General features: G+C 38.6%; 2 protein-coding genes across 6 annotated transcripts; one reads left to right on the top strand and one right to left on the bottom strand.

Moving 5' to 3' along the window:
- Nucleotides 1-557: 557 nt before the first annotated feature.
- Nucleotides 558-8,041, top strand: LOC127437661 (ras-related protein Rab-19). Of its 4 annotated transcripts, none has more exons than XM_051692719.1 (5): nucleotides 558-623; nucleotides 854-940; nucleotides 1,251-1,439; nucleotides 3,143-3,326; nucleotides 6,087-8,041. In XM_051692719.1, exons 2-5 carry the CDS (start codon nucleotides 890-892, stop codon nucleotides 6,362-6,364), a joined length of 702 nt encoding a protein of 233 aa, XP_051548679.1. In that variant the 5' UTR covers nucleotides 558-623; nucleotides 854-889; the 3' UTR covers nucleotides 6,365-8,041. The 4 variants fall into 4 exon arrangements, with proteins under 4 accessions (XP_051548679.1, XP_051548681.1, XP_051548680.1 ...); XM_051692721.1 differs by having other exon boundaries at nucleotides 576-623; nucleotides 1,243-1,439; XM_051692720.1 differs by having other exon boundaries at nucleotides 586-633.
- Nucleotides 7,801-16,249, bottom strand: LOC127437649 (haloacid dehalogenase-like hydrolase domain-containing 5). Of its 2 annotated transcripts, none has more exons than XM_051692702.1 (9): nucleotides 15,961-16,249; nucleotides 13,585-13,788; nucleotides 13,363-13,475; nucleotides 12,900-12,993; nucleotides 12,740-12,773; nucleotides 12,487-12,661; nucleotides 10,103-10,291; nucleotides 9,520-9,920; nucleotides 7,801-8,903 (listed from the first exon to the last, which is right to left on the bottom strand). In XM_051692702.1, the coding sequence occupies exons 1-9, from the start codon at nucleotides 16,030-16,032 to the stop codon at nucleotides 8,830-8,832; spliced, it is 1,356 nt and encodes a 451-aa protein (XP_051548662.1). In that variant the 5' UTR covers nucleotides 16,033-16,249; the 3' UTR covers nucleotides 7,801-8,829. The 2 variants fall into 2 exon arrangements, with proteins under 2 accessions (XP_051548662.1, XP_051548661.1); XM_051692701.1 differs by having other exon boundaries at nucleotides 15,913-16,248.
- Nucleotides 16,250-16,251: the final 2 nt, after the last annotated feature.

Here is a 16,251-nt window from a genome sequence, read left to right as displayed (position 1 = left end):
ACACGCCATGGTGTAGTAGCTTCACAAAATACGTTTTCTGAGTGAACAGGAGTCATTAACTGACTCATCTGCATTCACCGACTTGTGGAGTCAACTTGTGACAAGACACAATGACCTCTGACCCCTAGAGCAGGCAGAAAGCCAAACATACCCCTCTAACAGACGTGTGTATTGTCTTCTGTGCAGTTGTCTCTTGTAGTCCTTTCAAATGAATGACGTGAATGTGTGTGTGTAGGTGGGTGCTCATATGTTCAATACAATATGTTTACACACACAATACTGTAGATTCTGTCTTGAGACACTCCTACAAACTCTTACAAACACACTTTGCTGGACCAGAGATACTGTAAGTACTTCTTTCTGTAAGAGATGCAAGCTGTATAACACTAAATTGGATAATATTCTGTGCATCAAAAACAACAATTAATTTGTGGTCATTTTTGCTTTATGTTAGTTTAGGAGAAAATGGTAGTTTCTAATTATGTTTTTATTTCAGTTATTAACACTGATCTGGATTCAGTCTTGTTTATTTGTTGCATTTCTTCCTGATACGGCAGGCGATTCTCAAATCTCATCTGGGATTGCACGATAGAGAGTATAAGAGCAAGACTGCGTACGCCTGAGTGAGTTACAGTATGTGTTTATATCCAGTTCTCCAGACCAAAGGTCACTTTTCAAGACAGCAGCTTTGCTTTGCATTGGATTTGTAGTCAAAAGCTTTCAAAGGCATGGCACAGATGTGTTCAATTTGACCATTTCTACTCTCTATAATCATGTGAGGCTCTTCAAAAGACAAAAAACAAGTCTCCCCCAATGTTTAGCTAGACGTTTGCAATGTGTTCTCTCGCAACAGATCGCAGTATTTGCAAACAAACTGCAGTTCCCAGAGATGCAGTGGTGCAGGTGGGCAGGCAACTGGACGTCGCAACTTCACACGCAGGTAGACGGGTGTGTCTGTTTGCATTTGATTCAGTGTTTCGCAGAAAGCAAAGAACAGTGTGGAGGAAAAGTTCAGTTAATGTGCGATTTGAGTTCAGTGTGCAGCTTACTTTCTTGTTAATGGAATCAAAGCAGTATGGAGATATCTCAATAATATAATGTATAATTTTATTATAATCTTAAATTAAGAAAGCTTTTACAAACATGGTTAAGATAGTACTAAATTGGCTGTATTGTGGTATTAGTGCCTTGTATGAATCATTCTGAAGTCTGCAGAAAACAATCCACAATTATTGATCGTAGAAATGCAGTCCACAGGGGAAGAGGAAGATGACTGCTGTGACTTTCTGTTCAAAATCATCCTGATCGGTGACAGCAATGTAGGAAAGACCTGCATGATTCACAGTTTTAAGTCTGGAGTCTTTAGTGACAACCAGCAGAACACCATCGGCGTGGACTTCACCGTTCGCACCATGGACATCGATGGCAAGAGAGTAAAAGTGAGTGCACAGATTTTACGACACACTGCATTTACATTTTACATTTTATGCATTTGGTGGAAGATTTTATCCAAAGTGACTTACAGTTGCTTTCAAGGTACATTCTATCAATATGTAGCATCCCTGGGAATCAAACCCATGACTTTGGCCATGCCAGTGCAATACTTTACCAGTTGAGCTACAGGGACCAAAACCACAACATTAAGTTGAAGATGTTGACCAATCACTTTTGTTTAAGATTTTATTGCTCAGAGGTTGCTCTTAAAAAGCTCAAAGTATTTTGTCTCAGCTGGAAAAATACAAATAGAAACAAATGAATGAAAATTGTTGACATGCAGTAAGAGTATAGAGCTGTAAAGTTAATGCAGATAGCACAGCTCAGATAATTTGATCGTGGAAGAATTTGATGAGAAATGTTTGAGTTTAGATTTAAGAATGGGAATTGTAAGGAATTTAAAGATTCCGGTTCCGACTCCTCTGAACGAGTCTGGTTCCTTAATGATTCTTTTAATATTTTTGAGGAAGAAATATTTGGAAATAAGAAATGTAATGAATGAATATGAGCATTTTTAATTTAGAAAATATCACAAATTAAAACAAAACATATAATGTGTCTTTGACTACACATTGTCATATAAACAAACAATCAAGTAATGATGACTTGCAGTTCAGTACATTTTTTATTCAATAAAGTGTTTCAATAAAAGCATAAAAGGTTTTAGCGCTATAGATTCAAAAGAACCGGCTCATAAGAGTCATTTGTTCCGGAATCAAACTTCACTGGTCGCACTGTATGTTTCATGCGGTAGATTCAAAAGAACCAGCTCATAAGAGTCATTTGTTCCGGAATCAAACTTCACTGGTCGCACTGTATGTTTCATGCGGTAGATTCAAAAGAACCAGCTCATAAGAGTCATTTGTTCCGGAATCAAACTTCACTGGTCGCACTCTATGTTTCATGCAGTAGATTCAAAAGAACCAGCTCATAAGAGTCATTTGTTCTGAATCAGTCTCCACTAGTCGCACCATACGTTTCATTTGGTAGATTCAAAAGAACCGGCTCATAAGAGTCATTTGTTTGGAAATCAGACTTCACTGGTCGCACTGTATGTTTCACATGGTAGGTTTAAAAGAAACTGCTCATATGAGTTTTTTGTTCAGAATCAGACTCCACTGGTCGTGCTGCATGTTTTGAGCTGTAGATTCAAAAGAACCGACTCATAAGAGTCATTTGTTTCGAATTGGGCTACACTGGTTGCGCCGTTTGTTTCATGCTGAAGATTCAAAAGAACCGGCTCACAAGAATCATTTGTTCAGAATGGGACTATTGTCAGTTGCAGTGCCGCTGAATGGTAGCCCATAAAACACTGTCAGAGTATTTTTGTAGGCTACAGTATGTCTGCATCGTCGGTAAAATGCAAATTCTGGGAACTGTTAATGGAATCGAAAGTCATAAATCATTCGGTTCTGGTATGATTTTCTTTTTTAAATTGAACCGGTTCTAAATAAAATAAATTAATATGTCTGACTTTTGATTGCAGAATTTGGTATCTTGGATCTCTTCAAAGGAGACACACAAGATTATTGGGGTTTTTTCCACAAGAGAAACAAATCTCCATTTAATTTAATTGCTGTCTAGAATCTAATTTGTGTTTTTTTCTCAACACACTGCCTCTGGATGTGTGTTGTGTTCTGGAGAGCAGATGCAGGTGTGGGACACCGCGGGACAGGAGCGTTTCCGCACCATCACACAGAGTTATTACCGAAGTGCCCATGGCGCCATGATCGCATACGACCTGACCCGACGACCCACATTTGACTCTCTACCACACTGGATACAGGGAGTGGAACAGTACGGAGCAGCCAATGTCATCTTTGTTCTGATAGGTAACATTTTAGTGTTTTTTTGTAAGAGCTACAAAGTATTAAATAGTAACAGCACTTCAGTACTTCTGAAATGACTTGTTATAGACCAATATATCAGCCTGGTGAATTAATGACACCTTCTTTGTTCAATACAAGTGAAGTACTAACAGCATTTATGTAGGGGTTGGCGATTAGAAATAAAAATGTATATTACGATATTCTTGAAAGTTTTTGGTTGATAATGATGTATATCGCGATATACACATTTTTAATGAAAAGTGAATCAAAAACTGCTGAAAAAGTAAAGACCTAAATTTATAAATCTATAAATCAATAGATAATTATATTAAATATTATTATAAAGATAATTATATTAAATATTATTTTTTATTCATTAGTTGTCTATTTTATCTACACTGCATTGCATCCAAGCAAAAAAGTTACAATAGAAACGATACTCAATTTTTTCTGGTTGACGCATGTCTACCCGTATATCGCGATTCCTACGTTTGTAGTATAATGCAGATTACAGAGGAAAAATAGTTTTGAATGCACTTTTAAGTCCTCATGGTCGCGTAGTGATTCGCCTCAATCCGGGTGGCGGAGGACGAATCCCAGTTGCCTCCGCGTCTGAGACCATCAACCCGCGTATCTTATCACATGGCTTGTTGAGCGCGTTGCCACGGAGATATAGTGCGTGTGGAGGCTTCACGCCATCCACCGCGACATCCGCGCTCAACTCACCACAAGCCCCACCGAGAACAAACCACATTATAGCGACCACATGGAGGTTACCCCATGTGACTCTACCCTCCCTAGCAACCCAGCCAATTTGGTTGCTTAGGAGAAATAAAATTGCTTACTATTCTTGTCTGTCCAAAGTTATATCCAATTTTCAACTCCTGTCACGACTATGTAAAGGAAGCAAAGCCAGCAACACCCTTCTGGAGTTGCCACAAACTCGCAACTCATTAATTTTCAAATGCAAATGAGCTTTGCGGCAAACTCTTCATTGTTGCCAAAGGGCTGCAAACTTCTGCCAAACATTTGCGGTGAATAGCAAGCTCATTTGCATGTGAACATAATGAGTGGCAAGTTTGCGGCAAGATTGCCAGAACTCTAGAATTCTTCATAAGGGCATTTATATATTATGGATATAATATTCTTATAAAGTTTTCACTTTCATTAACTTTATAGCATGAATAACAAGCATTTTTATATGGAGGAATTAATATAAGCTCTTCAACAAATATACGAGCTTCAAAAATTGTGCTTTTAACTCATAAATTAGAGGTAGACCGATATATCGGTTTTACCAAATAATCGGTGCCGATATTATTGCTGAGTCACTCAGCACACCCTGGGATGCGAACTAGTGAACTCCAGGGGTGGTAGCGATAGTGCCAATACCGATAACTAAGGTGGTGGGAAAGACCGATAACTGATTAATCGGCCGATAGTTTTTAAAATTGATTTATAGAATGTCAAAAAAAAAATCTTATTCTTTCCTCACTATGACAGGCACAGACAAAGAGTCCTACATGAATAAAATTCAAAAAGATTTGGTGCATAACGCGGGACTTTTAAGTATAAACAAGCCCAAAACACCCAGGGGACTCTTATTTTGAAATTATGAAATGATGAAAAAACTATCGCAACTATCGCCATAGATATTTGCCATTAACGATAGTTCCATAAAGCAGCTATCGGCACCGATTAATTGGTAAAACCAATATATCGGTCTACCTCTAATTTATGAGTTAAAAGCACAATTTTTGAAGCTCGTATTTTTGTTGAAGAGCTTATATTAATTCCTCCATATAAAAATGCTTGTTATTCATGCTATAAAGTTAATGAAAGTGAAAACTTTATAAGAATATTATATCCATAATATACGAATGCCCTTATGAAGAATTCTAGAGTTCTGGCAATCTTGCCGCAAATTTGCCACTCATTATGTTCACATGCAAATGAGCTTGCTATTCACCGCAAATGTTTGGCAGAAGTTTGCAGCCCTTTGGCAACAATGAAGAGTTTGCCGCAAAGCTCATTTGCATTTGAAAATTAATGAGTTGCGAGTTTGCGGCAAGTTTGCGGCAAGTTTGCGGCAACTCCAGAAGAGTGTTGCTGGCTTTGCTTCCTTTACATAGTTGTGACAGGAGTTGAAAGATTGGATATAACTTTGGATAGACAAGAATAGTAAGCAATTTTATCCGACTAGTTTTATGCTAAGTATATCTAACTATAAAATACATGCTAACTATAATCTTTGTCTTGTGGCGATACTTTCAAAATCAAATCAGTGTGTATTTTAATGTTTATCCTGATGCAGTGCTTGCTCCATAGCAGAGGTGTATAATTACGAAGTACAAATTCAAGTACAAATGCTTTGTTACTTTTACTTTATTTTGAAGAGCAATATAATACTTTAACTCTGATACATTTCCCTAGACTCTTTCGTTACTTTTGCAACTAAACAAAGCAAAAAACAAAAAAACATAGCTGTAAATGGAAACTGCATGCAGGTGTGATCAGGTTCAAAAAGCGAAAAGAAAGTCCATTTTTAGGAGTACACTACCAAATAGATAGCTCCAAAGGTAATATGAAAGCAACAAAAGTCCAATTTTGGTTTCATGGGGTCAATTTTTCTAATTTGCGATCATTAAATTGAATGTATTCTAATATATTGACATTGTATTGGCCATATATATGCATTTGGGTCATTGAAAAACCCACATCAGTTGATCTTGAATCCTTACTCCCCCTCTGGTTTTCCTGCAGGAAATAAATGTGACCTGGAAACCCAGCGGCAGGTGCTGTTTGAAGATGCTTGCACGCTTGCGGAGCGAAAAGGAGCTCTGGCAGCGCTGGAGACCTCCGCCAAACAACATCACAACATCGAGGAGGCCTTTGAACTGATGGCACGAGAACTCATAGTGCGACACGGAGGCGTAGTCCCTCAGGACAACCAATCAGATTCACCCAGTATTATTCTGGACACTGATTCTCATCCAGTAAAAGAAAGGGAACATCTGGAGAAGAAGTCATGTGACTGCTGACTGACAGGTGCCAACATGTTGGCTACTGAACAATATTCAGTGGATATTTCCATCAGGCCTTTAGTCCAAATGTCCAGGCATTGGTTGAAAACAGGAAAAAACTGTTTGTATTACCACACTTGGATCTAAAGTGAAGTACGTTGCTCCTAAATACAGGATTGTCACTTAAGTCTGAAGTGTGTAACTTTTTCAGTTAAAAAAACTTTTTTGTGTCCCAGCTTAATAGGCACAGTCAATAAGTAAACCATTCATAGGTTGATTTCCTCAAAAGCTTTAAACACTGTGTCTTTGTGGCACTTTAAAAAATCCTGACATCCAGACCAAACTGACACTGCCACATTGATTCAACCGATGGCGTGACTGCGGCTTTTAAACTTTGCCAGGTATGTTTGGCTTTAAAAGAATTCAAACGTCTGATCAAAATATGAAAAAGCGCATATATGTTCATGGCAGTACGGCTGGAATCAACAAATTCAGTAAAAGGACTACGCACACCCGGCCCCCAATCGGGCTAATCAGCCGAGGAGAGGGATAAGTGAGAGAGAGAGAAAGCCACATGCAGCTGCCATGTGTGTTTATGTTGGTGTCTTTTTAAGTTATTATTAAATATTACTTTGACTGTTCAGCCGGTTCCCGCCTCCTCCTTTCCCATTTTAACCCAGTTACATTGGTTGCCGAAGCCCGGGAAGGAGAAGGGATGCATCGTCGTGGAGTCCTCGCCTCTGCCATCCACCCAAAGGAGCAGCCGCGGCCATCCGCCGGGGGACGGAGGAGTTGTTGTCAGCCACCTGGACATGGAGGAACGCCGCTGCCAGGGGCGGAGGAGTTCCCTACCGGCTGCCAAAACGCGGAGGGGCGTTCCATCCGCCAGGGGTCGGAGGACTGGCTCTGGTCCACCCGGGAAGGAGCGGCTGTCGTCCGCCAGAGTGTGGAGGAGTGATCGAGGACCAGGCAACGGTGTGTCTGGGAACCGGCGAGCTAGTTTTTTTTTCTCTCTCTCACCGTCGCTCCGCCTTGCCCTTTCCCTCTCTTCTTTTTTGTTTGTTTTGTTTTTCCCTCCCCTCGTCCCCCTCCCCAGCCCTAGAGAGGCAGGGAAAAGCCTGCCGGCAGGTGGGGCCAGAAGGGCTCGTCCCTCCTTTTCTTTGAAAAAAGCAACAATTGAGGTGAGACACTTACAATGGAAGTCAATGTTTTTAATACAGATACTTCATACAGATAAAAAAAAACTGTTCGAAACATCACGTTTTAGATTAAAATTGTAGTATATTTGGGAGAAGCTGTTTTATTTTCTTTATTGCACTTTATTGACATGAAATAAGTGACTGGAGACTTATGTTACTATCTAGTGGAAATGCAGATTTGTCTAGACATAACTAGTGTAAACTATGAGTAATTACATGATGACGAAGTAAATTTACACACACACACACACAAAATCAGGCGTCTCAATTTAACAGTTGCATTTATTGAATTAACTCTGTAAACATACAGTATATACAAGTGCAACATGATGTTTAAACTCTTATGGGACATGTATACTGCAGTAGATAAAGCACAATAAAATATTAAAAACAGTGAATTCAATAAATGTTTGTTCTTTAACACACAATATATATATTTAGTGGGTTAAATATGAATGGAAGGATTTGTGTATTAAAATGTTAAAAACAAACATACCTCACTGCATTTGCAGTCTTAAAAACGCAACGCTCATGCCATGAAGCTGAAAGACATGGAGACGTGGCATAAATTAATTTTTCAATTAAAATTTTTTAAAACAAAGCCAGAAAATTGCGCATTACAATAATTTGTAGATTCGAATCTTTAAAAACATTTAAAAATCTTACTGCTTTTTACCGTTCACAGTACAATGTCAAGGGGTCGTTCACACAGAGTGCGTTATTGCGTTCAAAACAGCTTGATGTAGTGAACGACCCCTTGTCTGAATTGGATAGACCGACTTCAGAAAAGTCAAACGATTTTTTATTTGACTCGTCGTTGTCTTAAAAATGCAATACTCACGTCACAAGACATTAAAAAGTCTGGAGACGTGGCACAATTAATTTGTCAACTAAAAAACTGCAGAAAATGATGCAGACTGAACGCAAGAACGTGTCTTGTGTGAACGTTTCGTAAGAGGTACAGTGTGTTCAGTGAATGTAATGTTCACATTTAGATGAACTAACTGGTGCTCACGTGAACTTCAGTGGCTGATATTTCTGGGAACTCACACACACACGTACACAATACCCATCGAACATAAAAATGAACTTCCTCCTATAATTGGCATTGTGTTGTTTCTTCATTAACTATTATGGCTTCATGGATGAATGTCTTTCCTTGCCGCAAGCGTTTAAGCTTGTTGTGCAGCTTATGTTTGCATTATTCATGCTGAATTTTCTACAATGCTCTGTTTGAACTGATGGCAACGGTGTAAATCCGTAACCCTACCCCTACTGTAGCACTCAAGGACACGTCCTAACGCAAAGGCCCTGTCCCGAATGGCGCACTTGCTGTGGGTTTGTGGTTGTGGCCTTTCCTAAAAAAAAAAAAAAGAAAAAAAAAAGGAATGTTTCAGGTTTAAATACAAGTTAAGCTAAATCAACAACATTTGCATAATGCGGATTACCATTAAAAAAACATTTCGGCTCATCCCTTGTTTATTAAAAAATTTAAAAATTCAGTTACAGTAAAACACTTACAATGCAAGTGAATAGGGCCAGTGAAGTGAATGGGGCTAGTCCATAAACATTAAAATACACACCTTTTCAAAAGTATTGCCACAAGACGTAAACATTATACATGTTAACATGAATTTAGTGTGATAAAATCGATTACTAACACTATCTGTGTTAAGATACATCCAATATTACAACCTCGTTGTCATGGTGATGTAACACCGGTAAACCCTGTAATCCTAAAATCATGTAGAACGTACTGTATAATGTTTACGTCTTGTGGCTATACTTTTAAAAAAAAAGTATGTTTTTTGCATGTTTATGCACTGGCCCCATTCACTATCTGAGGAGTCAAAATTATTTTCTGTGGTAATGGACATTATGCCACAACTGCTGTTGATAGAGCTAAACATGTACTGAACCCGGAACACTCGAAGGCATAATTTAGGAAACCGTGGATCTATTGCAGTTGCCAACCCTCAAGCTGAAAGACCAACTCCACTCCTTCCTGAACGTCCTGGACTACGAAGGAAGGCTGGGTCAGGCTCGGGTCGAATCGAAAGTCCCGGTGACCGTGGAAAATCTGGTGCTCTGTGACCGTCTGCTCAGGGTCAGAGGGCAAGTCCTGGTGGTCGCGGTTATAGACGCCTGTACAGACCAGAATGGAGCTGCACCCATCAGGTAGTTGGTGTTCGAACGAACCCCCGACCATCACCTGTCCAGAGCGTTTGTCGTCGTCGGACGCTTCACACTGCAGGTCTCCAGTTACCTGGCCGGTCGAGCCACCCTGAGCTTGCACTTGAGCGCGAGTGCGATGCACTGCTTTGAGATAGCGGTTGTACAGATTTGCACCATAAATGTCTGCCATGGGGTTGTCACTATGAGAGACACAATTGCATGAGGGTGAATAAAAGATGACAGAATTGAATTTCTGAATGAACTATTCCTTTAACCGTATGGATTTCCAATTTCAGTGTTCAATCCGGCTCAAAACATGCTCACACACATCGACCCAATACAAATACTTCCCCCAATCAGTAGATTATGATTGTTGACTCACCCGATGGCGTAAAGTCTCTCAACGGGTCGGGTCCAGCCCAAGCTCTCGGCCTGCTGTCGAATAAGTAGCTCTGCATAGTTATAGGTCACAACGCTAGGTTTTCCAATCAGAGCTTCATACTTCAGCTCACAACCAGTTATCTTCTTATAGATATTCTCCAGGCACACCAGGAACATACCATGACCAAATCTAAAAACAAAAACATTAGAACTTGTTAATTCCATATTCAATCATCATCCACTGGATAAATGACAGTGTATGAGTGTATATGCACAACTATAGTGCAGTTACATTTATTAAAGGAATATTCCGGGTTCAATACAAGTTTAGCTCAATCGACAGCATTTGTGGCATAATGTTGATTACCACAATTTTTGTATTATATTAACAACAACAACAATAATATATATATATATATATATATATATATATATATATATATATATATATATATATATATTAAATACCTTATTAATGTAATAATTGCTTAACTTGCACGCGGCACTGCTATGTGTTCCTTTTAAACCCTTAAGCCTTTATTTTGGTGGAATGCAGAAGGAAGACATTTCTGCTTGTGGTTGAGCTGGCAACGGCCTTGTAATACAGTGAAATGCTCTCATGATATTAGGTTTCTTTAGATATACACTGGCGGCCAAAAGTTTGGAATAATGTACAGATTTTGCTGTTTCGGAAGGAAATTGGTACTTTAATTCAGCAAAGTGTCATTCAACTGATCACAAAGTATAGTCAGGACATTACTGATGTAAAAAAACAGCACCATCACTATTTGAAGAAAAGTCATTTTTGATCAAATCTAGACAGCAGCCATCACTCCAACACCTTATCCTTGAGTAATCATGATAAATTGATCATTTGGTTCTAGAAAATCACTTGTCATTATATCAAACACAGTTGAAAGCTATTTGGTTCATTAAATGAAGCTTAACATTGTCTTTGTTTGTTTTTGAGTTGCCACAGTATGCAATAGACTGGCATGTCTTAAGGTCAATATTAGGTCAAAAATGGCAAAAAAAAGAAACAGCTTTCTCTAGAAACTCATCAGTCAATCATTGTTTTGAGGAATGAAGGATATACAATGCTTGAAATTGTCAAAAACTGAAGATTTCATATAAAGGTGTACACTACAGTCTTCAAAGATAAAGGACAACTGGCTCTAACAAGGACAGAAAGAGATGTGGAAGACCAGATGTACAACTAAACAAGAGGATAAGTACATCAGAGTCTCTAGTTTGAGAAATAGACGCCTCACATGTCCTCAGCTGACAGCTTCATTGAATTCTACCCGCTCAACACCAGTTTCATGTACAACAGTAAAGAGAAGACTCAGGGGTGCAGGCCTTATGGGAAGAATTGCAAAGAAAAAGACACTTTTGAAAAGGTTAGAGTGGGCAAAGAAACACAGACATTGGACAACAGATAATTGGAAAAGAGTGTTATGGATCTTAACCCCATTGAGCTTTTGTGGGATCAGATAGACTGTAAGTTGTGTGAGAAGTGCCCGACAAGACAGCCACATCTATGGCAAGTGCTACAGGAAGTGTGGGGTGAAATGTCACCTGAGTATCTGGACAAACTGACAGCTAGAATAACAAGGATCTGCAAAGCTGTCATTGCTGCACGTGGAGGATTTTTTGATGAGAACTCTTTGAAGTAGTTTAAGAAGTTCTGAACATTTTTGTCAAATTGTAATAGTAATTATTCACGTTATTAATGTCCTGACTATACATTGTGATCAGTTGAATGCATAAGAGTAAAATCTGTACATTATTCCAAACTTTTGGCCACCAGTATAGATAGTAACTTTTAGCAGCCAAGCATATTTGGAATAACGCAAATGTGCAATTCGTGAAGCTAGAGCTCTGTAACTATAACGCACAAAGCTCATTAGCCTCATGCTAGCTTTGGATATGTGTAATACACTACAGAGAAGAGCGCCGCACACATACAGTAAGTATAGCGAGCGGCGCTTGCAGACAATTTAATAAAATTTCTGCCCTTGCGGATTGATAATCGCACTACGTCATATAGCGATTTCAATTTTATTTTGATTAATTGTTCAGCCCTATTTTTAACGTTTACTGATTGACCACATTCACTTTCATTGTGTCTCACTGACTGTAACCTTGATTTTTGCTTTTTTTTTTAAAGAAAAGGAGGGATGAGTTGAAATAATTTTATGTGGTAATCAAGATTATGCTACAAATGCTGTCGATTTAATTCAACTGGTATCGAACCTGGAATATTCCTTTAAGAAAGTAAACATATCAAGCTTTATAGATGTTCTTAGTATGTGGTTATCCCTGCTGTTTTGTAATGTGTTTCAGTGAGACACTTGATTGTGAGAAACGAGTGTTGGCACTCACCGAGGGTTTTTTGCCTCGGCCATCCACAGCAGATCCATATTGCAGGCCAGTACAGGGATGTGTGGGTAATGCAATGATGTCACAGGGTTTCCCGGCCTCCCATTGGTCAAGAGCACATCAACAATCAGTTGCAAGTTAGTCTCCCACCTGATAGGCTCACCAAAAAGGATGACAGCTGTAAAGTGAAGATTAGATTAAAAGAAACAAAAAACCTTATCAGAAAAGAACGTGAAACCAGTAGAATGACACTTGCCTTCAATTGGTGGTAAATTCTTAGAGGGGGTAACCTGTAAAATGTTGTTTGCATAATATAATCAGTATACCATTGTAAACAGTATGCCATTCTTTTGAGTAAACACTACAGACCATAATGTAAATGTTAAGGTCAATGTTTTATTATGGCCTCTCCTCACCTCGTCTTTGGGTCTACGATGATGATCCACCACGTCGAGTTGAGGGTACGCCTCCCGCAGCATGTCAATTGTCACAACGTTCTTAAAACCAACACTGGAGTTTATTTGGTAAAGAACAAACTGTATGTATAAAACAGATTGTTCCAACACTAAATCTGATTGGATGAGCCATATTCGAAGCGGTGGAGCCAATTGGTATTTGCCTGTGCAAAACTCGCCACCAAGATGCCAAGGCATTGCTATGGTGTTCTGAATGGTTTTTAAGTATGTTGCTATGTGGTTGCCCAAGTAAAAAGAGTCAACCTCAAATCTCTATAATATAATGAATAAAAATGTACCAAATGCAGAAAGGTGAAGGTGAATTAGTCTCAATCAATCATTAGCTGTATGTTATTTTTGCATCAGCAAATATGTGTTATTATGATCCCACATGTGTCGTGTACATCATAGTAAAGAAGGATACTTGTGTGCAACCTCCACCACTGGTCCCTGTCCGGACACCAGCACGCACAGGTCATGGAACTGAGTGAAAACCCGCAGCGGACTGTGAGACAGCATTACCTGATCTGGAGACACCTGTTTGGAGAAATCAAATGACGGTTATGTAAACACAGCACTGTTTTACTTTCTGACATTTATGTTAGATGTAAATATTTGTGTCAGGTGATTATTGAATGAGACATACCTCGACCTCCAGGAGGTGAGACAGCTGCTCAGCCTTGGTTTGTCGTAGACTGTTCCCTGCATTCGTCACGAACACGACGGGAACCTTGTATTTTCCATTCCTGTCCACCAGGTTCCTGAAACACTGTTTGGCTTCTGGAATGGGTGTTCGTCCACGTACAAGCACTCCGTCAATGTCAAATAGAAGTCCAAACAAGCTGCGGTCCTGTTCACAGACATAGTTTGAAATAGTTTTACTTTTCTCAAAGCAAAGGTTTAATAGTCACTTAACTAGTCACATCTAGTGGTCGACCGATATGGGTTTTTCAATGGCCGATATCTAGAGAGCAGGATGGCCGATATAAATGCAGATAAACATAATACAATTTAACAACAACTAATCAGATGCACTTAAAATTTCTAAAGTAAAACAAACACTTATTTTATGCAATATTAGCTCAAATTTGCATAAACTTGAAATGACAAAACCTTGAAAACACAAAGTGTTGACTCCATTGACAAATCTATTGGTAGATTTTGGACCTGTCACAAGAAGACGTTAACACTTCTGTTAACCGGCCAAGCAAACACAGTTATCGGCCCATGCCGATAATCGCAAAATGGCCAAATATTGGTCTATCTCCAGTCACATCTAACATCTTATTTTGTGTTCAACGAAAGGAAGAAAATCTTACAGGTTTGAAACTAGAGGTAGACGGATATATCGGTTTTAACCATTAATCGGTGCCTATAGTTGCTTTCATGAACTATCGGTTAGTTGCCGATAGTTTTTTATTCCACTGTGTTACTTCGAAGAAAGTATTCTACAGTTAGAACGGCTTTGTTCTAAAGGATAGCGCCCTCTAGAGGTGAAATAAAAGCAATCACTAGCACCTCATGGGGATCTAAATACATCATTATAGACAATATTCATCCATATTTTTTCCTCGCTTCAATATGTATTTTACATTTTTATATTCACCTTAATCTATAGTCCTGAAATAACTAAATGTATTTCTTGTTTATAGTTAAAAGTCCCGCTATATGCACCAAATCTTTTTTTCTGGTTATTATTGTGATTTTGGTTGCACAATAAACTGCATCTGGGATTTTATTCATTTTGGCCTTGCAGTCTCTACGTCTGTGACCGTTACAGCAAGGAAAGACTAAGAAAATTTGATTGAAAAAAATTATCGATGAATCCGTTATCTGCCTTTTCCCACACCTTAGTTATCGGCAAAATCCACTATCGGTTGACCTCTGTTTCAAACAATATGTCACTAACTCTTGTATAAAGCGACATACAGTGCACTTATTTCAGGTTCAGTTCCACTGGTAAAGTGTCTTAATCAAGAATACATTGGTGATTGTTAATGAATAACCTTTTCAGGATTTGAACCAACAATATTTCAGTTACCGACCCAAATCGAACCACTATGCCGCCACACCATCCCTGAATGACAAAGTGTTTCATGCTAACCTTGTAGACTATGTTGTTGCATTTTCTGCAAAAAGAAAGTGAAACTTTTAGCACATCCCCTCACATTTGCTGTGCTAATTTAGGGGTATGTGTCATACAGTGTTGGGTAAGTTACTCTAAAAAAGTAAGTAATAATTACTAATTACATCATCTACAGTGTAATTAGATTACTGTACTAATTACTCTGAAAAGTAATTGCATTACTTATTACTAATTACTTTCTAAAACCCATATCAACCTCGACCAGATGACAAACGTAAGGAGGATTGATATTAAACTGTTCTTTTAATTCTTTCAAATAAATCATTTAAAATCAAATAAATTATTTGTGAACTGGCCAAAGAATTTAAGGGGGCAGAACATACATTTTAACATCAGACATTAAATTTCTATTTTAAATTCACTATTGTTTTATATAGAATTGTTTTATAGTCTATACAGTATTTAACACAATTACATCAGATGTAACTGTAATTAAATTACTGAAAATTTAAGAGTAATCCTTTACTTTCTTCAATGGAAAAAGTAATCTAATTACAGTAATTAATTACTTAGTAATGCATTACACCCAACACTGGTGTCATAGTAATGAAATCCAGGTGAAAGTTTATGTATATCAGTTCTAAAGGTTTCCAATCACCTGCCACATGTTTTAAAACCTAGTGAGCTGCCTACCTAGACAGCATATTTGTTTATATAGGCAACTCACTAGATTTTGAGACACAGCCCAAGTCTGGATTTAAGATCATGAACAACACTGACCCCAAACTTACTAGACACACAAGCCGAGTAACGGATGACACAGCTCTTTCTGCTTATTAAAGAGGGTTAATTGGTAAACAATAGTCATATTAATGAGCGTAAACTCACTGCGCTGTAGCGGCGCAATATCTGCGCAGAAGGAGCTGCGGGACTCACGATTTTCGTTCTCGGTTTCACGCCTCTCCACACGAGTTTGAACATATTCAAGCGAGAAAAGATCTCTGCCATCTTTTTCTACACACAGTCAAATAAACAGATAAATGGGAGAGTGTTTCTACATGGGCCACATCATGACCCCTCTTGCACTGCTAACCATTAGCTCAGTGCTATCAGTAGCCAAACATGTTTTTCAAACGCCACAGGCCACGCATGAGGTCCATGTACGGCTCTTATCTAAATCAATCCCTGTTTGGTGTCAGCAGGAAATGGTGTAGACTTGACAGACGG

This window comes from Myxocyprinus asiaticus, chromosome 48 (assembly GCF_019703515.2).
Source record: "Myxocyprinus asiaticus isolate MX2 ecotype Aquarium Trade chromosome 48, UBuf_Myxa_2, whole genome shotgun sequence".
Lineage (NCBI taxonomy): Eukaryota > Metazoa > Chordata > Actinopteri > Cypriniformes > Catostomidae > Myxocyprinus > Myxocyprinus asiaticus.
Note: the sequence above shows the minus strand (reverse complement) of the source record. Positions and strands in the feature narration are given on the sequence as shown.

What these genes read in the sequence shown, in the direction of transcription:
- LOC127437661 (XM_051692719.1), top strand. Translation starts at nt 890, where the DNA reads ATGCAGTGGTGCAGGTGGGCAGGCAACTGGACGTCGCAACTTCACACG. An exon ending in CGTCGCAACTTCACACGCAG is followed by an intron (nt 941 to 1,250) that starts GTAGACGGGTGT and finishes GTAGAAATGCAG; the next exon opens with TCCACAGGGGAAGAGGAAGA. An exon ending in TCGATGGCAAGAGAGTAAAA is followed by an intron (nt 1,440 to 3,142) that starts GTGAGTGCACAG and finishes TCTGGAGAGCAG; the next exon opens with ATGCAGGTGTGGGACACCGC.
- LOC127437649 (XM_051692701.1), bottom strand. Translation starts at nt 16,032, where the DNA reads ATGGCAGAGATCTTTTCTCGCTTGAATATGTTCAAACTCGTGTGGAGA. An exon ending in TATTGCGCCGCTACAGCGCA is followed by an intron (nt 13,789 to 15,912) that starts GTGAGTTTACGC and finishes GTCTGTGAACAG; the next exon opens with GACCGCAGCTTGTTTGGACT. An exon ending in GAGAGACTTTACGCCATCGG is followed by an intron (nt 9,921 to 10,102) that starts GTGAGTCAACAA and finishes TGTCTCTCATAG; the next exon opens with TGACAACCCCATGGCAGACA.